This window comes from Balaenoptera musculus, chromosome 2 (assembly GCF_009873245.2).
Source record: "Balaenoptera musculus isolate JJ_BM4_2016_0621 chromosome 2, mBalMus1.pri.v3, whole genome shotgun sequence".
Taxonomy (NCBI): Eukaryota; Metazoa; Chordata; class Mammalia; order Artiodactyla; family Balaenopteridae; genus Balaenoptera; species Balaenoptera musculus.
This window is the reverse complement of record NC_045786.1, coordinates 134,096,620-134,119,573: the sequence shown is the minus strand read 5'-3', so window position 1 is coordinate 134,119,573 and position 22,954 is coordinate 134,096,620. Positions and strand designations below refer to the sequence as shown.

Here is a 22,954-nt window from a genome sequence, read left to right as displayed (position 1 = left end):
ACTGACATTTTGTTTTTTTAGCTTAATTTCAGAAATCATACAGCTAGAATGCACTATTGGATTACAATGCTGTAACTCTGAACAAGTTTTGTTGCTGAGAAGAGAACCTGTAAACCCGGTTCATTTTGCCCTAGTAAGTTACTCATTTGTGAAAATTGACTTGTTTAATGGAACCTCTTGGTGTTGTGTCCTACAAAGGGACTTTCCCCCATTGCAAAAATAGCAGTTGTAATGTTTTCATCTAAAAATATTCTTTCATTGTCTTATTTTGAAAACTGAAGATATTTATCAACCACTTACCTTTCCTAGGCCACAAAGAAGGAATTTTAATGTTGTTTGCAAACCCAATGAAGTGAGCGTCTCCACGGGCTGCCGTGGGAAGCAGGGACTGAGTGCTGCGGTGGCACGTGGGTGAAAGGAAGAAAGAAGGGGACTGGAGTCTGACTTCCTCTTGGCCTCCATCGTCCAAGACGTAAATTAAGGGTGCTCCTGAAATCAGATTCAGAGCTCTACCCAGAAGTTAAGGGACTGCCCGTTGACTACCATTGCCCTAGAACTGTTGAATTAAATGGGGCCCCTTTTTTCTGATGCTCACAATAAAGACTTTCTTGGTTTCTTCCCTTATTTTACACAATGTATCCTCCCATCTTACTATTTCCACCTCTGAAATGTCCTGTGAACAACTAAGGGAGAGGTGCTTTTGAAATCCTCACTACTGTTCTGAGAAAACCAGGTATCATTATTTACCAATATGGAGCTGAATCCCAGGCTAGCATGAACGTGAACAAGCAGAAACTCAGTCCATACCACTGTTTCAATTATTGTCACCATCACTGACATTGCCAGTGATCACAGCTAACACTGACATGTCCCAAGTTCTCTGACAACTTCGAAATCATATTTTCTCAGTTTTCACAACAAGCTTACGAAACTGACCTCATTGTACAGACGAGAAGAGAGAAATGAGAGGGGTTAAGAAATACGTCCCAGGTCACACAGCTAGAGAATCAATGGGGTATCCTGCCTTCTCAGCTTACCCTTTGGATGGCCTTTGACTATGCAAAGTCTTTCTCATAGCTATTACTCGGCTTCTATTTATCTTAGAAAAAATAGTGTCAGACACATTATGCTACAGTTTAGAACAACTGTGAGGGATAAACATAATTTAGGAAACCTGCAGGCAGATCCATTAATGGAAAGACATTTGGAGACAATCCACCCCAAGGGGAGGTTCTCTCACTGGCAGTATCTCAAGCCTGAAAAACAGAGAACTCTACAGAACCAGAGGTATAACACCCCAACAGAAGAATCCAGAAGATGTCCGCTCACTTCACCAAGCACCAAAGAAGAAAGGTAGATATGTTTTGGTTCATTCTATGGGCAAGTTTGCTCACTGCTTCTTCATTAATGAAGCTGAGTCAACATTAATGAAAACACAAACTGTGAGTTCAGGACCACCTGGACACTCCATGGCAGGGGTGGCAGTAGGCACAGCTGGAATGATAGAATTGGTAACACTGGGAGGAAAAAATGCCCCCAAACTGGTATTATTAAACAAAGGGATTATAGGAAGAGGAGACAAATAAATATTCATGAACCAACTGCCCCCTTTTTTAAAAAAAATAAATTTATTTTACTTATTTATTTTTGGCTGCATTGGGTCTTCGTTGTTGCACGCGGGCTTTCTCTAGTTGCGGCGAGCGGGGGCTACTCTTCGTTGCAGTGCGTGGGCTTCTTATTGCAGTGGCTTCTCTTGTTGTGGAACACGGGCTCTAGAGTGCAGTAGTCGTGGCTCACGGGCTTAGCTGCTCTGCGGCATGTGGGGTCTTCCCGGACCAGGGCTCGAACCCGTGACCCCTGCATTGGCAGGCAGATTCTTAACCACTGCGCCACCAGGGAAGCCCCCAACTGCCCTTTATTGGGGTACAACTTTGGTTTAAGGGCTGCCAGAGGCAGAGAATCCTCGAATTTTGTACTCCAATTCTAAAATCTGGTGCTCATTTTGATAGTACTGGCTTTTGTAACAAAAAGAAAATAAAGACAGAAAATGGGTCACTGGCTATTAGATCATGCTACTTAGCAGGGAAAGGGCCATGAGAAACATGCCTTTAGTGGATTTCTGGGCGGAAAGCTGAGGCCATCTCATCAGGTCCAAGAATCACCAAGTTTTCACAGTTACTGCCTAAAGAGATCAATGGTATTGAAAAACTCTGGGTGGTTTACAGATTCACCTTTGTTTTAATCCTCCCAGGGAAGAGTAAATAGAGAAAGTAAAGGGCCCCTGAGCTAAAGAAAAAAAAAAAAAATGCTAGGGTTGTCTCTACAGCACAAGCACTGGTTGCATTTTAAATAATATTTATTTTTCCCCCTAATTTCAAAGAGCAATATGTGGTGGCTTTGTAATGTTCAAGTTGGCTAGGCTGAACCAACTTGCCTACATCCTTTCTTGTATCTTTCTGCATAGGGTGAGCCACAAGAGACACTCAAGGGAGACGCGGAGGGTGGCAATGAAGCAGCAGCCATTTTGTAGTCCAGAGGCATTGTTCTTTATCTGCTGGCTCACCTCACTGGTGTGGAACAGCAGGCAGGTTTGCGACCGCTCCACCTTCCCCTGGATCCTCCTCCAGCTTCTCCTGGGCCAGGGGTGTGTGTGTGTGTGTGTGTTTGTGTGTGTGTGTGTGTGTGTGTATTGAGCTCCATGACTAATGGCTCAGGCTTCTGCAGGACACCCACTCCAGGTTCAGGCAGTGAGAACTACCACAGGCTCCAGCCTGTCCCTGTGGGTTCCAGGCTGTCCTTGTTCCATCCCCACTTTACATCCACCCTCCTACCCAACTGCCTACTCCAGGGACATGAAGCAAAGACAGCAGCTTTAGGGGGAGTGCTTAGCTAGCTTGCATGATTATGTAAGGGTTAATCTCTTTGCTTTGTGTGTGTGTTTCCCCCAGTAGTCCTGCTTTTCTGACTGAAACTGACAGATATAAAATATACTCTACACCTTTTTTTTAAAAGAGCAGTTTTATTTTTATAATCAGAAAAAAACAAAACAACCTTATCCCAAGGTAGGATGGAGAACAATGCACTGTGGAAAATTTGGGAAATATTTGTATAAAGAAAAAATATAAACCACCCACAATCCCACCAAACAATGGTTTCTGTCTGCCTACTTCTATATCTACTCTTTGCAAACTCTTGATCATACTGATTATACAGTTTTATATCTTTTTCTAAACCTTATCATTACATGCTGAGCAGTTTCCCATGTCATCAAAATTTCTTTGAAAGCATGACTTTTCAGTGGGAGCAAGATACTGTTATGGTTGTGTACGATAATACAACCATCCCCCTTTAAATTGTTTACCATCACTGGCTTTCAGAGACAACATTGCAAAGAACATCTCACACATAGTTCTTTGCCTGCATCTTTTATCATTTCCATGGGATCGACTCCTGGAAGACACATGTTTCAGGCTCTGGGTACGTATTATCAAATGGTTTTGGCCACCATCTTTAGGTCCATCAGCATCTCATACTTAGGCCAATGTTCAAAATATTTATCAACAGTGTAACACGGGCATCAATGAATCAGAACTAATGATGCAATATGGGAACAGCGTCCTGGTGTCCCCTGCTTGTCATGCCAGGAGTTAACCCTTGAGTCCTTGAATCATGAAGGAAGACTGGTGGGCCCTTGGGGGAAAGGTCAGATTGTCAGGGCAGTTTTTATTGGGAGGGCTTGAGGCAGCTGCTCTTTACCACTGGAATTGGCAATATTTTGACAGATACCACAGTTTCACTGGGGTATGCACACCCAGTGAACATACTGAGTTGGTGTTTTCACCTGACTTCTCTTCTCTGGGCTGAACAAACCTCAGTTATTTCAGTCTTCCCCTCAGTGTCTTCATGTTTCAAAAGTTTAAGCCTCTCTATAGATTTCCTAACAAGCCCTAGAAATTGTGTTTAGTAAAGATCAGATTACCCAACAGTCTAAACTTGACCTTTTAAGCACTGGCAAAAAGGAAAAAGAACAAAGTACAAATCAAGAGGGAAAGTGTACAGCACATGTGAACATAGCTCAGCTGCTGGAAAAGGAGCCCATTTCTAGATGATGGGATGAAAGCATGATGACAACAACAGGTCCCTCCCTGGCATAACCCCGGGAGGGGTCAAAGTGGTGAAGGAATGAACTGCTGTCTCAAACACACACACACACACACACCCCAAAGCTTGGAGGCTCCTTCCTCTGTGCCCCAGAGCCTGTCTGCTTACCCTAGTATGGAGCTCATGGAAAGACTTGTCAGTTATTTGATTTTATCTGCTTCCTCCACCTGGACCATCCACTCCAGGAAATTTGACTTACTTGTTTAATCATCCTCAGAATCTAGCCAATAGTCTGCCCCAGAGAAGGTACTCAGTACACGTCGGGGTGAATCACACACCAACTAGTCCTTTACCAACTGCATTGCTTCACTGACTGAAGCACCAGATCCGTAAAGCTTGTTGTTTTTCTACTGCTTCAATCTGGGATTAAACACACATCCTCATCTCTCACAGCCAGGGAACAGGCAGACAAGGCAGCGAGTTTCAGAGCCTGGAGATACCCATTATCCTCCAGCTGTGCTTCCCTCATCTGTTCTTCAGAGAAGTAGAAGGGGAAAGACAGCCCGATCTCATTTCTAATCTTTTTTATGTCTGCCACATTCTGTAACCCCTTAGCACTCAGGAGCACAAAGGCCAACTGGAATCCATTATCAGGGTGAAAACTCAATGACAGGAGACCAAACCAGGTACTTCTAAAGAAGTCTAGAAATATAGTTACGGATATCTAGTTTTCTAGATATCTAGAAATATAGTTACGGATATCTAGTTTTCTCCCTTTTACTGGCTCCCTCTCCCAAATCTCAACATCTAGCAAAGTGGGCACCTGAAAACCTAACGCTCACTCTATTGCATATTCAAGCAACTACAGTAACGAAGGAAGAGGAGACCTAACTTCTCTTCCCTCTTCCCTTCCCATTAGGAGACTCTGAACAACCAGAGGATTAATGTATCAACATCCCACTTCCTTGTTGTTCAGATGGTTTGTTTGACAGTCGTGTAGAAGACAGATGGTTCCTTTTGTCTCTAATTCCACTACTTTAGCATATGTTCCTTTAAATCCCTGTTTTGATCAAACCACTTCCTCCCCATGCTCCAAACACAGGAGGGCCTCGACTCTCCAGGATCTAAAAGATCCTGATGACCATTCACCATACATCTTTTTGTGTTTGTGGTGAAGGAGAATTCCTCCTTGTGGAGAGGAGTGGGGAGGTGATCCAATTAGGATATGCGAACCAAATAAAGGGAGTGAATGAAAGGTATCAGGAGAATTTTCAGCCACTTTTCCTAGATGTCTTCAGAACATGCCTATCACCAGATCAGCACTTCCCACAAAGCTTAACAGCTCAACTGCAGCCAGGTTAGACAAGATTCTAGAGTGATTTAATTAAACTAGAGTCAAACTCAGCAGCAGAGTAAAAACTCACCTTCTCCAAAGTAGACCTTAAAAGATACAGAAATGGGGACTTCCCTGGTGGTACAGTGGTTAAGACTCCGTGCTCCCAATGCAGGGGGCCTGGGTTCGATCGCTGGTCTGGGAACTAGATCCCACATGTATGCCGCAACTAAGAGTTCGCAGGCCACAACTAAGGAGCCCGCCTGCCGCAACTAAGTAGCCTGCGAGCCACAACTAGACCTGATGCAACCAAATAAATAAATATATATACATATATATAAAAGATACAGAAATGTAATATGGAGAATCTAGAGCCATTTACTTAAGGCTTGGCTTAGGGATCAGAAATGGAAGGAGGAAAAATTAGGTGCAGTCATCAAATTCTGATCTTTGCCTCAAATATCTGATGTTACTACAGCTAACAGCTTCTAACTCCATTCACTGACTTTGTGAAATCTGAAGCTCATGGATGGGGAACAAGTATTTTCTGGACACTTACAAGGACTGGTTAAGTGACACAACTATTGCAACTGCTCCTGTGAAGAAGTGTGATTAAAGAAGCTTTCTGCCTGTGCTGATAAGATTGCTGTTGCCATAATATAGCTCGTATGCTATCTTAGTTTCTCCTCTCTGAAGACCTACTCCTTACTTTTCCCAGGGTTTAAAAATCATGTTAACAATAAGCAAATACAGCATGGCCAGATGCCTTTCGTGGTCAGATGGTTCATTGTTTAAAAGGCTTCAGTTTAAAATCCAAAAGATTGTTAACAGATGCAGTTTCTGGCTGAAGACTGGGAAAAACCTCACTTAAACAAAAGAGCATGTTGTGATTGGAACTAAAAAGGGAATTACCTTTAAAGATAAGAACCACAAACATTTCCTATTTGAAAATACCCCCAGCCCCACCAACAGAACCTTTTTTTGGACCTTTCGTAAAAGTTGAAAAAATTGACAGCGGATGGCTGCATAGGACGAACCACGGCTGACCAACCAGCTCAGTCATTTTTACAGATTTGTTTGGACTTTCAAGGCTGCGACATCCATCTCCTGCTCTCCCCCGGATTACTCAATTAGGCAAAATTCCAATTAATTTCTTTCCAATTCTTTTAGCCCCAGAAATACTTTTGCAGTTTTCATTTTGGCTCTGAAAATGGGTTTTCAACCAGAGGACTCAGATAGAGCTGTTTGAGAAATGAACACAGAGCTTGATAAGCAGATAGCCACTGCTGGGACTCAAGTCTCTATTGGATGGAAAAGAGCCACTTGGCCAAGGAAGGCCTGGCCCCATCTTCAGTTCCCAGTCCCGTTTGTCTCCACAACTGCTGTGCACTTTTACACAGAAAGCCTGCTTTTCACCAACTCTGTTTCTGTTGGCGTTCGTGGGCCCTTACTCTATGGCTTCACTATGTGTGAGAACATCTACGATGCCCTGGGTTCTAATCTTGAAAGATGGAAAGTCTGAAGGAGCCATAGGGGTGTAGCTTTCCCTCGGCCTGAGAAATAGATGTGGTCAGGCTTGCTGGTGACATGTCTGATTTGAAAAGGTTACTCAAGAGATGGTCCAAGGAAAACAGTCTGTTCTCGGTGTTAAGGACGGTCACCATGGGTTTCCTTCAGAGAATGGGCAACCTGTCCCGAAGGAGATCACCTTCTCAGAAGAAACGCAAACATCGTGCCCTTTTCGTGCTTAGGGTTTTGTGTTCTCTTATTCATTGTGCTATTTCCCGATTTATTACGGGGCCCCAAAAGGTCAGTTTCAGACCAAAGGCACAGCATAGTTTTAACAGGCTGAGAAGCTCTAATCAAGAAAATCCTTAGTCAAGCCATTTTAATGTGAGGCAGATCTATAAACCCATGGGATTCCCCAAAGAGTTAAGACGGCTTTCCCACTCAGCCACACCACTGCTAAGTCATAAAAGGAATCCAAGCTGCTGGAATGAAGCTAGCAGGAGAACTGCATTTCCAAAGATCTGTGCAATCCGGCCAGGTACTCGCAGGAAGAGCCCATCTGTCAGGAAATGGGATTTTGAGGCCAGTGGCCACAACCATATCCATCCTCCTACAAAAAGCCAACCTGCCACGCACACAGGAGACAAGGTTTGCAAGGGGATTTGATAGGCCTGGAAATTGAAAAATGAGCAGCAGCTGTGAGCCTGAGGTCATTACTATCCTCCAGGGTTTGCCTTTTCTAATCTAAGGGGCAGTAGTTTCCATGATTAACTTTCAATTGCCGTCAAGGGTGTAATAAAATCTGGGAAAGAAGAAAACTTTCCCTTCGGTAAGCTGCTCCCATTTTCCTGCCCTTTCCTTTCCTCTAGTGCATATTCTCAATCTCCGCTTCATGTTGTTTCCTAATTTTGAGAAAAAAATCTGCGCTCGGATGAGCCAAAATAGACAATGTCCTGTGTGTACTCAGGCACTTAAGGACTTTTCTTTCTCAGTTCTAGGGGCCAGGTCTTGAAGACAGCTGCAGGAGAAGTTCTCTTGTTTTCAAGACCATACACTACCATCACTTTCAGAACAGGACATGACACATTTTTATTTTCATTTTAACATTCTTTCATTTTAAAATCTGTTTCCTGAGCCACTGACCATCAGTTCCACAGAAGAGAGGTTTTCTAGGTGGTAAGATGTGCACAGAGAGAAAGAGGAGAAGAGGATATACTCATTCACAAACACATCTTACTGGTTACCACGGGGTTAGGAACCCTTAATGCTCCAACTTGATCTGATCTGATATTGACTCAGAAATCATCTTGAAAGGCTACAGCTGGACACGTCTCTCAGCAAAGGCCCCCGGAACCAAACCCCACACATGGTTTTATCAGTTACAATGGCTCAGGTGGAAAATTAAATGTGCTTTAGATTGTTTGAGAGTTAAGTATAACACTCATGACAACTCAGTGGTTCATTCATCCTACCTTTGCTTCCAAGTATCAGATGCTGGCGTTACAAAGGTTATAAAGCCTGGCGGGAAAGGGGCACACGCAGGCTCACTGCTGGAGAGATGCCCCCGGGCGGGGGGCATGCCAATTACACAAGGCGGCAAAGGGTGGGGGGCAGCCATGGGGGTAAATGGAGGTCCCCAAATGCATCCTAGTCCCCTAAGAAAAGGTTTCCCTGGCTGACACCGTGTCTTGACAAGATACTGGATTGTTATATTTCGTTCCTGTTTCCCTGCTTCCAGAGGTTAGTAATTGAGTGCCCACTCCTGTTGGAGAGGTAACATTTTTCTTAGGTGCTAGCCCTGCCCTTCCCACTTCCCCGTCTTGATTTAAGTCTCTCCTAGAACAGAAGGAAAAGTGGCAAAAGGTGGCCATGAACAGAACTGGTTCCAAAAATGGGTGAGAGGACAGTCTAAGAATTTGCCACAGGGGTTTAAAAAGATGGCAGAGTGCGCTTTACCGAAGGAGATACAGTCCATAGGGTGATGCCTAGTGCCAGGCCAGGGAATAGTTAGGGGTTTTTGCTGCCCCCGATACCCTTTCTCTCCTCCAAAGGTACTAGAACCCCCAGCTTTTATGTGTGGATGACTGCCCAGAATAAGACTGCATTCCTGGCAGGGGAGTGTGGCCATGTAGCTAACAGTGCGATGTGAGGGGAATTCAGGTCTGTAACTCCCGGATGTGGCCCTGAGAGTGGGGGCGTGGGGAGCCTGTGCCTCCCCCCTTTCCTCCACCCCTAGTCTGGAATGTGAAATGGCTGGAGAGCAACCCCACAGCACGAGGACGGGCCACACCTTAGAGACGGCGAAATGGAAAGGTGTTAGAAGGGAGTCACAGAGGGATGTAAAGACTACAATTGTGAAACCACAGTGTTAGTTCTCACCTACCTACACACTAACTTTCATGTAAAGGACAAGGGACAAACGCTTCAATCTTCTGTAAGCTGATGTTATTTTGGGTCTCATTTACACAGCGTTATGAATAATGGTGTGAGGTGCGGGGTGCAATGAAGTGTTGATAAAAACAACATCCAAGGAGCTGGCCCTTTACTGCATGTAGCACCGAGGCCACAACAGGACACATTCAATCTGGTTTTTACCTTATAAAGAGCTGCCTGAATTCTGGTGGTGAAATGGGAGAGCAAAGGGCATCCAAAATGATCATTTTCCAGTTAACCATAATCATAATGAATAGCTTACCTTTTTCTTGCTACAGTATATTTGCCATTTTTTCTCTGCTGGAAGTGCAAACATGGCTTCCCTGTGTTTGTCTGTGAGGTCAAGTTCATCCTGAGAAGAAAAATAATAATAATTATTTCACAGATTAAATGTTATTCCTATAAGGGAAGTTATCAGCATTATCAGGGTGAGAAAACAACACCAACACATATTTAAATGAACTTGGGAAAAACCAAGAAGCTAAGTATAGGTGTATGTTACCAGCACTAAGAAAGCAGGTCCTTGGCCTGGGGCTAGGCACCAAGCACAGTAAGAGGGACAGGCACAGCCCTACATTTACCGAAGGGTGGGGAAAGGGGGCTGAACACGGGCAGAACTGTTCTGGGCCACCTTGTACCGCTGCAGAGGGTCCATCGAGCATTAAAGGCCTTTAAAGCTCCAGAGGGTCCATCGAACATTAAAGGCCTTTAAAGCTCCAGAGCTTGGAAGGATTTAATCATATTGCAGAGGAGGGTTTGGTAAGGATGGCTCCACAAACACTGAATAGCGGGATGGGCCCTGAGGGACATGATGAGAGGGGTGGAGGGACAGAACCAAAGGCTGGGATATGGTAATGGATTGGAGTGTTTGCGGGGGACACTGACCAGCTTAGCTGAAGCACTGGGTTTATGCAAAGAATCATCAGATGAAAGGTTTGAGAGGTAAGGAGTGACTTGTTTGTGGAAAATCTTAAATGCCAGATTAAGGAGCTTATTTTCTTGACCGAGAAGAGCCACTGAAGGTTCTGAGCAAGGGAGTGACATCTGCATGCCCATAAGCATCACCAAAAGCATCATCAATATTTATTAAGTACTTTAAGTGTCAAGCCTTGTGCAGGCATTTTCTCATTTAGCTCTCACAGCAACCCTAAGAGTTCCACTCACGATTACATCCTCGTTGTAATAATAATAATACCTGTTGTAATACAGCTGGGGTAAATTATGGAAGAAGGTTGGGTAAGTAACCGCCTCAAAGACCACACACCTGGTAAATGATGGGGCTGGGGTTTCGGCCTGGAGCCATCTGACTCCAGAGCCCAGACTCAGCCTCTCAGATCAGTGTCTGGAACATAAATATTATAGTGGTGTGCAGCTTAGATTGGACACTAACAGAAAGCAATTTATGAGCATCCATAGCTAATGAACAACAATGGGATAATCACTATAAAGTGCATAGAGAATAGTTCTTGGCATTTGATAACTCAATCCATGGTCAACATTATTATTGGTACTGAGCGTCTGGTACATTTTTATCCCTATAGGGAAAGTTAAATCTAGATAAGGGCAGCAGATTGATGGGTGTGAGACATATTTTAAATTGCTATAAATTAAGGCACAATAATAAGGTTCAACTATCTGAGGCGTATAATGCCTTTGGGGTGTATCTGCAGCTCTGCCACTCGTGAACAACGGCCTCCCATCTTATACTCCTACCTTCACTGGGTCATCAAGTCCTAGCATTTCTTCCTTGAAAAATCTCACAATTTTCCCTTTGTTTTGTTTCCAATGAAACTACCCAAACTTATGCCCTAATCACCTCTCCTTTGGCTCTGGCACCAGCCTTCCCACTGTTCCTCCTTGCCCTTCCCATCCTTCCTACAGCATGGCCACAGATACATTACAGCAGCGGTTCTCAGACTTGAGTGAGCAACAGAATCACCTGGAAGGCTCCTTACATCACTGATCGCCCAGCGCTGAGGACTGAGCAGGTGGGAGGAAGTGCAAAATGTCATTAGTTCCACACTGCCTGCAAAATTAATTATACATCCCTCAGCCTGTCTTTTGAGGTCTTCTATTTATAACCCCAACTTAATTTACCAGGCTTGCTTCTGGTTATCCCCTTATGCCCTATCCTGTTAACACCTGCACCTCCAGGGCCTAGCCACGCAAGGTCTGACACATGCTGGCTGCCAGGGGAAATTCTTCATCTCATTAAGCCTCTGCTTCCTCACCTCCAGGATGGGCGTGTCATTTCTCTGGCAGGGCCCGGTGAAGATTTGCAACATCAAATTACTACCTACTCAGCAGGTAGTAATGCCTGGCACAGGCAGGGGCAACCATACTGCAGTTAGTTCTCTCATCATTTAAATACAAATCAGGGGCTATTTTCTTTTAAGAGCAAGGTAAACAGTTAAGTCACTAAAACACACACCCACACACTATTACACCCTAACCACAAGAAATTAGTTAAGAATTTCAACAATAGAAAACCAGGGAAGGAATGAAAAATATTTACAGAAAATTGCATTATAAGGGAACATGTTAAAAATGTTAAAATTTTGGCGTGCAACCGTTTTATATGTCAATTATTTTTCTTCCTTTCTTCCTTTTTTTTTTTTTTAATAAGAGGCTCTTTTCTTTTTTAAAAAAAAATTTATTTATTTATGGCTGTGTTGGGTCTCCGTTTCTGTGCGAGGGCTTTCTCTGGTTGCGGCGAGCGGGGGCCACTCTTCATCGCAGTGCCCGGGCCTCTCACTATCGCGGCCTCTCTTGTTGCAGAGCACAGGCTCCAGACGCGCAGGCTCAGTAATTGTGGCTCACGGGCCCAGTTGCTCCGCGGCATGTGGGATCTTCCCAGACCAGGGTTCGAACCCGTGTCCCCTGCATTAGCAGGCAGATTCTCAACCACTGCGCCACCAGGGAAGCCCCCTTTCTTACTTTTTTAATTTCCTGTAAGTTACACCTGCTCTCACGTATTAATGAATGGGGGGGGTGGGGAAATGGTGACATAAATCACTTCCCAACAATTAGGGTTTTCTGGGGGTGGGGGTCAGGTCAGTTATTCAAAGAGCTTGATGATATGGTGCTTAATCTGGGGCAAAGGATTGTGATTGGTGAGAGAGAACAGTGCTATTAATACTGCATCCTTTACTACACTTCAGCACTGTGTTTTTCCTAACTGAACAGAGGTGTGAAGAAATATGTAAATCCTAAAAACCTAGAAATTCACAGCAAAGAGGATTAATATTACCACATTTTGCTGTTAGAAACCTTCTGCTTCTGCTGAGACACAGAAATGACCAAGTGTGAATTGAGAGGACTCAGTTGAACTAGGACTTAAGGGCAGATGGTTCCATGCAAGGAGAGAATTTCCATAAAATAAAAAAATTTAAAACTGCTGTAGGTCCTCTGGATATAATTTGGGATTACAGTAAGAAAATGGGAAGGAATACATGGGCAGTGATAATAGTAATAGCTAACAATTATTGAGCACTTTCTGTGTGCTTAATAGTAGCATTTTATATGGATTAATCTAGTTTATCCTCACAATAATCCTATAAAGTGGGTAATATTACCCCACTTTCCAGGAAGCTGAATGAGAGAGATTAAATAGGCTGCTCAAGGTAACAAAGCTAGTAAATGGTGGAGGAGGAACTTGAGGCTAGACTGTCTGGGTCCAGAGCCATGTTCTTAACCCTAGCCTATTATTCTATTGATCATTCAACAGGTGGGTAGAACCATGACACTGATGCTAACAGGAAAATGCATCCGTGAGCTGCACTCACAGCCTGCTGGGCCTGCTGACTGTCTGTTCGCACGAAGAGGAGGATTTTGTTGTCAGACATCCCTGAGTTCCAGGTCTGGCTCTTATAGATTATGTAACCTTCAACAAGTGACTTAACCTCTGAACTTCAATTTCTTCACCTCAAAAATGAGAATAATATATATCTGATAGCCTTCTCTCAAGCAACCAAATTCATGCAACCAAAACATTTTTTGAGTGTCTACTAAATGTTAGGCATTGTAGATGCAGGGGGTTGAAAGGTATCACAGAGCTCATGTGCTCGAGGCGGCAGAAGGGAAATCAAATAATCACACAGTCCGAGGGACGATCACACGGAGATGAGCTGTGAGAACCCACTTACTGCGGGGAGAGGTGGGGCAGTGAAGGCTGTGAGTGAACTGAAGGGAGATCTGAGAAATGAATAGGAATTAAACAGGTAAAAAGCACTGCAGACAGTGAGTGAACAGCAGCCTTGCAGGCCACTGTGAGCTTTGGTCTTTATCTTGAGAGCAATCAGAGGTCACTGGTAGATCTGAGTAAGGAGAGTGACACAGATTAAATAATAATTGGGAGTGCCTAGGCACAATGCCCAGAGTGTAATGAGACCCCCATCCCTCCATTCCAAAAGTATCTCTGCTCTGACTCATTCCGTTTTAATAATATGGCTGAAACACGCATGCAAGATTCTAAGAGACTGTCACACAGCCTTAGAGATCAATCAACACCTACTCGATGTCCTACCCGTTCCAGGACCATGGCCAGACATTACAAAGGATGCAAAGATGAATAACAGACCTGGATCTCATGGAATTCAGATTCTAGTTAGGAAGACAAGATGACAGAAGGCTTCAACAGCTCCTCTTCTTAGGATAAAGTCCAAATTCCTTAGCTTGTAGGTAGGGCCCTTCATGGTATGGCCTTTGCTGACTTGCCCCACCTTGCCACCCTGGCTGCCACCTCCTCCTCCTCCTCCCCCTCCCCTCCCCTCCCCTGCCCTCCTCCACCACCAGCAGCCAGCTTTCAGCACGTGGGATCACAAGTTGCCCATTTCTGAATCTTTTGCACAGGCTGTTCCCTTTTCCCAGAGAGCCCTTCTCACCATGTCTAAGAATCAATCCTGTTTATCTAAGCTTTTTCAGGGGATCTGCTATTCCCCCCAGGCAGCCTACCCTGACTTCCCTGGGGTGGGCAGCCCCACTCCCTTTCTAGACGTATCCCCAGGGGGCAGGAATGAAATTAGATCTGTTCATTTTTGCATTAATTACCAGTCCCCAAAACAATATCTGACATAGCTGGATTGCAAAAAAAAAAAAAAAAAAAAAAAAAAAGTAAGGTGAGGGAAGCTGGGGCAGCTGGGAAGGAGGGAAAGGGGATTATTGTGGGACATAGTGAAGATCAATGAGTTTCGATGATTAAAACCCATTCTTTTCTCTTTTTCGCAGTAAGATGTACATACAGTAAATGTACACTCTTAAGTATACAATTTTCAAGTTTGGCAAAGGTATACACTGAAGTGGTTTTTGCACTTTATGCGTCAGAAACTGGTTGTACCATTGTACTCTCCCACCAGCAATATATGGCAGTTCCAGTTACTCCACATTCGCACAAACATTTGGTGCTGCATCTTTTTAATTTTAGCCATCCTAGTTTATGTGAAGTGGTATCTCAATGCAGTTTTAATTTGCATTTCCTGATGACAACTGATGTTGAATATACCTTTTCACAAGTTCACATGCCATTCATACGTATTCTTTTATGAGGTATCTACTCAAATCTTTTGCCCATTTCTGAGTTGTCGGTCTTATTGTTGCCAAACACGTCCTTTGTCAGAGGTATGTACTGAGAGTATTTTGCCTCACCTGTGTCTTTTCATTTTGTTAACAGTCTATTTTGATCACTGTGTTTTTTTATGAAATATAACTTATTAATATTATTTCTTTTAGAGTTAGTGCTTTTTGTCTTCTGCAAGAAATCTTTGCAAGTTGCAGATCAAAAAAAATATTCTATGGTTTCTTATGGAAGCTGCTAGCTTTAGTTTTACCTTCTGTGTTTGAAGCTACACCCCATCTCACAGACACCACTCTTGGGGTCATTCTCTGGTTACAAAATGGATGGATTGCTTTTGCCTTCTTTCTTTTCCAGCTACTTGCACTCATTTAGATACATTGCTGGGCAAGTTGCGGAATGAAAGCACAATTAATGCAAGGAGGAAAAATAACAGAGTACAAACTAATTTGAAATCATCTCACACATTAGTTTCTTCAAAGCTATGAAATTACTTCAACGTAATATTACAAGAGAATTTTTCATTTTGATAATTAATTCAAATACTGAAAGAGGCAATCATGGAAAACAAAACAATTAGGATCACTGTACCTCAGATAGTATCTCTTTACATGAATTTTTTGAGAAAAAAAAGTCAATCTGTAGAGGCAGAAAGCAGATCAGTGGTTGCTTGGGGCTACAGGCAGGAGCAGAGACAGACTGCAAATGGACACAAGAAGGGATGAGGTGATGGAATTGTTCTAGAACTGGATTGTGGTGATGGTTGCAAAACTGTATAAATTTATAAAAATGCACTGAACCGTACACTTACAATGGGTCCATTCTATGGCTTGTAAATTATATCTCAATAAAGTTCTAAAAAAAAAAATCAAGCCTGGTTGTTGGAGCCCCAGGAAAACAAAGAATTCAGAGTAGAGAAAATAGAGCCTTGTGTACACAGTAAGGAAAGAAAATTCTGGTTGAACATTAGATAAACCGAGGAATTGCTTTAGAAGAGAAACTGATTGAAAACAAATGTATGAAGAGGAGGGAAAGGGAAAAAGCGGAGCTCTTTAGTGTAAGTAGTTCAATCTGGGAAATGTGACAACTTCAGATACAATTTTTGTTTGAAACCATGATCACTTCCATGAAATATTCCTGTCCTTTCCTTGGAAATTACATAGATTCTATTAGTATGCATTCCATTTAGGCCAAGAGATAGGCAATGTTTCCTCCAATGTCCCTTAACATTAAATTAGGTGATAGGTTAAAATTAATGATTGAAGTCCTGAAGAACATTTTCAGTGTTTTTTGTTTTTCCTGAGTGGTGGACTAGAGAAGAGTATTGGCTCCTCTGTGGGTTAATAGCCAAGTTTTTCACTAAGATTAACAAACAAATGTAGTTAGCTCAACCTCAATCCCGGTTGCTTCTAGATTACCTTACTTTTACTTTTTACCTCTCACCTTACTTTTTTTTTTTTTTTTTCCTTTTTGCAATCCAGCTATGTCAGATATTGTTTTGGGGATTGGCAATTAATGCAAAGATGAATAGAATAAATAAATTTAGTTCCTGCTACTATACCTCAGACTGGGATGGCCTAGCTCCTTTCATCGGCCAGAGAATTTTTTTTTTTCATATTATTCTTTCTTAGACAAAGTTTTAAAAGTTAAAGGAAAATGATTTAGCAAATGAAAAAAAAAGAAACATCTGCACCAAGCATCACTCCTCTCCACGGAAAGCTCAAGTTTCTTAAAAACTGAAAGCAACGAACAAAACCCTAAAGGCTTTTCTTCTTGGGGAAGATATCAATTATGTTTTTCATAACTTTGTAAAATATTTATTTCATATAGTTATAATATCTTGGAGAAAAGGTAATAATTAGACACTTTTTCATTAAGAAGAAAAGAACTCTGAAGGAAGCCCAGCTGCAGGAACTAAAGTTCTAGGTTTCATCCCTAACAAAGCATATTATCAAGCCCCACTTCTAAAAGATTCTGTACAAAGAAACCCCACCAGTCCTACACTCTAGAGTAAGCAGGCAGCTCTACAGAGAAATCTATTTAAATCAGAAAACAATTGGCACAGTACAAATCTAAGGAAATGGATTGATTTGCTAAATAAAGCAAGGGAAGGAATTTTGAGATAATATACAATAAGGGTCTTGAATGAGTTGAAAAGCTCTTGTCAGAGATGTGAGCTAAACTGAAATATGGGATTATTTATAACACCTTCAGTCCAATATTTAAAGCATTTATTCTTTGAAAATCTACCAAGTCAATAGATTTCAGTGAGCCAACAACAAGTGAGTTTCCAACTAACAAGAGAAATCTCTAATAAAGGAATTCAGGATTTCTATTTCTAATGAGTTAAGCTAACTCTATATTCACACAGAAGTAGGAAGACATATGATGAACGCTGGGAGAAATGGAGATTAAAAAAATGAGGAGAGGGAGAAGGTAAGACAGGTCCTTGGGGTCACCCTGCCAATCAACCCATTGTTTTGTATGTGTTTCTGTTTTGGGTTGTTTGGGTTTTTTGTTTTGGCTTTGTTTGTTTGGTTTTGGTTTTGGTTTTCAAACAGTCCCTGACAAGGTAATCGTCCATCTGACTCACTGTATAGAGCTCACAGAATTTTCAACATTTTATTATTCACACAAGGCTAACTTTTCTCCTTCAAATTAAATACACCAGGTATTTACCCACAGCAAACGGGCCCAAGTCACCCATCCTAACCCCACCCACCAAAGGTTTCCCACATGCCCAGCAAGCAGCAACCCCCTGGTTCACCTCACATACACCCAACATCAGCAGTGCCTTCCCTGGATTTAGCCCTCTCCCTCGTCCACCCTCGCCTCCCATCCCACAACTCAACACCACCAGATATAAGTCAAACCCTCTCAGAGGGACAAGTGAACAGGCCTGAAGTCACAAGACATGGTGATAAGTACCACATCACGGGGAAAAGGCCAGACAAAGCAGTGGAGGGCTGAAGGGTGACACTGTGGCAACAAAAAAATTACCCTTTTATAAACGGATGGAGAAAATGTACTATTCAGCTGTAATAAATCATTAAATTTATGAACATCCAGCCTTCCCACAGCAAACGACCATCGCATCAAGGAGTCATGAACTGCCATCACACCTCTTAAAATTTAACCACGATGACCCTGAGAACAGTATTTTATTTTCATAGAGGTGGTTTGGAAACCTGAAAGTTAGATACGACTTTTGTTTGTTTAAATAGAGGCGCATTCAGTGAATTTACCTGTTCCTAACCAGTCAGGAAAGACATAAATGGAAAACAACGGAGAGTGCTAAGTCCCAAAAGGGATGTGTACACACAGAGAACAAACCTTGAAGGTTTTCAGCTTGTACGATTTCTGCCAACGTTCTTAGTCATTACACAAAATACCACAATGTGACTCACCACCACCTACACAGCAATGTTCTCTGTGTCTGATAGACGTGTTTTCATTCAATATATAAAAAAAAGAAGTGAGAAATCCCACAAGCAAAGGGTGACTAATAAAAATAATTTTTAGTACCTCACTACCCATGGTTAATCGTTTTATACTATTTCTTTTCCTACTTTTAATAGTAGGCAGTGCAAACTATCCAGTTTGCTAGACAAAGTCTGCTGCTAAACCTGTAGGCTTCTTGTTTGGCTTCCTTGTGTTATTTCAACTAGAAACTCATTAGAGTAACTTTAACTTTTTTTTTTTATTTTATTTTTGGCTGTGTTGGGTCTTCGTTTCTGTGCGAGGGCTTTCTCCAGTTGCGGCAAGTGGGGGCCACTCTTCATCGCGGTGCGCGGGCCTCTCACTATCGCGGCCTCTCTTGTTGCGGAGCAGAGGCTCCAGATGCGCAGGCTCAGTAGCTGTGGCTCGCGGGCGCAGTTGCTCTGCGGCATGTGGAATCCTCCCAGACCAGGGCTCGAACCCGTGTCCCCTGTATTGGCAGGCAGATTCTCAACCACTGCGCCACCAGGGAAGCCCTAACTTTTAATTAGTCTGCATCACCAGCAGTTTTCCAGTAATCTAAAATAAATAACTCTATTCTAAACATATGTTAAAATCATCTCCCAATACCCATCCAGCCACCCAAATTTCCAATTTTTATATTTATAATCTAATACAACTTCTGCTGACAAGGCTTAATTGAGAGAATTTCTAAGCAATGTTTTCCTAAGTGAATGGAGGGACTTTGTCTCCTGAGACACAGAATCAGCTTATAGAGTGACAGATGAGAGAGGCACCCTAAGGCCCTGTGGGCAACTGTGAAGCCAAGTTCCATACACGTCCCCCTCCCTCAGTGACACCAGCACTGCTACCGCCCAGACTCCTCCCCACCAGCTCAGCATGTCCTCCAGAGACTTGTTGGGCAGCTCAGCTGACCCTTTTAAGTTTTAATTGGGTCAAAAGATATCTAGCACAATGAGTCTCTTCCCACACTGCAGCTATTTATTTATTTTACCATGTAATATAGGGTAGAGAGACTGTTAAGGACAGAAAATATTTCTTAGACATTATCACCCTTAGCCTTTTAATCTGCTATCCTTCATGCCAACCACTCTGGTGCTCACACAGTAACTGACAACCAAATGAAGAAGATGAGTAAACAGAATGACAATGGGTGGGCAGGGATGCAGGAAGAGTGCAGGAATCAGCCCAAATCTATCACGACTACTTCAAGAATAATTCAAAATAGGAACCCAACTGCTGGATGATTCAGCCGTCATTAATTCCTGCACACACACACACACACGCATACATTCACTCAAATACATCCTGAGCATCTCATGTGTAATCCTTCAGTAGTAAGTTACTCATCCAGGCCACAAGCATTTACTGAGCATTGATTCTGGGCCAGATACTGCTCCGGGGATCCTGAGAGTGAAAAAGCCAGATAGGATGCCTGTACCATTCTGCTCTCTGAACGCAAAGATACATGTTCACAGTGGATTTAACATAATGAGTGTCCATATGTGAATAAACTCAAACCAATTGTTTAAAAGATGGCAAAGGACTTGCTTTTTCTTCTATATCCGAGAAATACCCATCTTTCCTGAAAACAACCCATGCATATATTCTAAGTGAGCTTCCAGTCATTTGGTTTAGTTTAGTTCTTAAATATTATATTGTGTAATGAAATAAACATCTAGCAGCTGTAGGATGTTTCCAGTAGATTCATTTAAAATTGGACAAGAGGGGGAAAATTCCAACTTTTTTAGGAATCTGGTTTTTAAAAATATATATTATATATTATATATATTACATATATATTTTTTTTTTCCTTCATCCATGAGCCAGAAAATCGTAACTAAAAGATGTAGCTGGTACTGAGCTCCTACAACGCGAATCAAGAAACAGTTTGAAATGCCAGAGGAATTCTGGGAATTGAAGGTGGAGGATAGGGGATTCCAATCACAGCGGATAAAAGAAGAGTTGAGGACAGTTTAGAACTGAAATACACGATCCATGTATTGGGCATTCACCTCCCGCAGGCCATGTGACATATGTTTTGTGAGAGCAAATGGTGTTTAAATGATTCCCAGTGCATCAATAGATATTCTCAAGTGCAGTTATTTGTACAAACTAGCCATTACTGAAACACATTTTCAAAATTACACTTGAAAGCTTACCTAAACCACACTATTTATGGAGATCAAATTATCCTCCCAGTCTTTAAAACCTATATTGGTTTGTATGGGGACACATAAAGAGTTGGCAAGTAGTGCAGTTTGCTGACTTTGTGTAATTCGCACATGGTAGCCTGAGGATTAAGTTAAACAATCAGATATTAAGTTGTAGCCAAAAGCTAAGTAGATACATACCGCTCAGCGTCTCTTTAGGACTCCTAATAATGAAAATCATCAAGGCCAAGGGGACTCATAACCATTTTCTCAATAACGTTATCAGTTCAGAGATGGTTTTGCAGTATTTGTATTAAAAAAATAAAGGTTTCATGTTTCTTTCCTCCATCTCTCCCTGCGTCCCCACCCCCATTTCAGTCCCTAATCTAAATTAAGAAGCACCCAGAAATAAACGGACTGATAACAAACTATCTAACATGAAGTAAAAAATGTTAAGTGGAGAAAAGGACATTTGGAATGGTCTTGATGAGATAAGATATAAATTTAGGACTAGAAGGAGTAAAATGGTTTTGTGGTTTTATCTTAAGCTTTCCTGGATTTGTTTTTGTGAATCAGAAGGTATGAAGAAAACTTTGAAAACCATCTTGACCATCTTACTGTCTCTAAGCAGACAGGACCTCAACCAGTACAAAGAGGTGTATACTGTCCATTGGGATGAAGATCTACTGCCAAACCTACTTGATTCCTGGATGTATTACAAAGTTCTGTTCAAAAGTACAATAGAGGGGCTTCCCTGGTGGTGCAGTGGTTAAGAATCCGCCTGGCAATGCAGGGGACACAGGTTCGAGCCCTGGTCTGGGAAGATCCCACATGCCACGGAGCAACAAAGCCCGTGAGCCACAACTACTGAGCCTGTGCTCTAGAGCCTGTGAGCCACAACTACTGAGCCCACGTGCTGCAACTACTGAAGCCCGCCCGCCTAGAGCCTGTGCTCCGCAACAAGAGAAGCCACCGCAATGAGAAGCCCATGCACCACAACGAAGAGTAGCCCCCGCTCGCTGCAACTAGAGAAGCCCGCGCACAGCAATGAAGACCCAAAGCAGGCAAAAAATAAATAAAATAAAATAAAATAATTAAAAAAAAAAAAAGTACAATAGAGAAAAGCAAACAAAACCACCTATATCCACATCCCCTGTATCACAAATCATCAGGTGTTCTCAGGGCCTAAATAATTTGTTTATGAAGTTCTGGGTTTAGGATTGTTTTTGGGTCACCTTTAAATTGACTGTATATTGGCAATAGTTCACATCTACCCCATAGGAATTTTAGCACTGAACACATTTAAGCCCATATCTACACTCCCACTTCCCTTTGTGATGTACTACATGTTTTCATGCTGTTCCAAACATTTTTCTATGAAGCCATCAAGTTGATTTATCCAAAAATGCCACAGTGTCAAGGGAATATCTACTCAATATTTTTTTTCTTCTCTGTCAACTAACCATGTGCTTTAGATAAACAGGATTTTCTCTTTTGACTTTTATAGGTTTGTCAATTGGACAAAAAAAATTAACCTCATGGAAATTGAACAATTTTGATACCAATTCCTTCATTAGACTACGATTTTTGGCTTCCAGACAACTGAACACTTTGAGACTATTCTAGATATATCTTTGAAGTCTTTATATAGTCTGATTTCCTCTGCTTAATTACCAAGCAATCCTTTACACTCCAATTAAGAACAACAGATTAAAACTATGACTTCTTACAAGCAGTTTTTTGGTACTTCCATCAGGTTAATATCAAATGTTCCTGCTACCCAATTTTTTCATCTTTCTTGGAGACAAGGAACTGAATAGCTCCTGCAAGAAACTTTCTATTCTTAGTCATGGTCTTCGTATAAAAGGCAAGTTTTAAAAATAAACGGATAAAAAGTGTTGAAACTTTTCATCAATTCTGGTGATAATGGAAGAATTTTATTATTAAAGAGGGCTTAAAATAGCCCTAGTAATAAAAGAAATTATGTTGATAGTCTGAGAAGATGGGTACCAGTTCACATGGCTAGTAAAAGAACAAAATCTGTACACTGGTAAACCATAAGACTAACTTTGATTCCTGTAGCTCCTTTCATACCAAAGTGACTTCAGAACATAATGAAAAATGAAGAGATTACTGATGTACATTCCCAAGGGAATTCATCTGGCACAGCTTACCTTGACTGTGAATTCATCTAACTCTGATACATCAACTAAATCCTCTCATTCCTACTTTCTTCATTTCTCAAAGTCTATGCTGGTTACTAATGTTGAGAGTGTCCTCAGGACTTAATAAAGATAAAACTGACCCATACTAAGTTATTATATTTATGAACATACAAATCTTCTCATTATCCACCAACACTATCTTCCCCATTGAGACGTTAACTTTTGTTGACAG

At 42.0% G+C, this 22,954-nt stretch overlaps 1 protein-coding gene across 3 annotated transcripts in view; it reads right to left on the bottom strand.

Annotated features, from left to right (window-relative positions):
- The window catches only part of DAAM1 (dishevelled associated activator of morphogenesis 1), a 173,385-nt gene that overhangs the window by 84,502 nt on the left and 65,929 nt on the right, over positions 1–22,954 (bottom strand). For all 3 annotated transcript variants that reach the window (XM_036842628.1, XM_036842627.1, XM_036842629.1), the window contains one exon: positions 9,639–9,728. In XM_036842628.1, the coding sequence (XP_036698523.1) occupies positions 9,639–9,728 (90 nt within the window). The remainder of the gene's footprint in view (positions 1–9,638; positions 9,729–22,954) is intronic.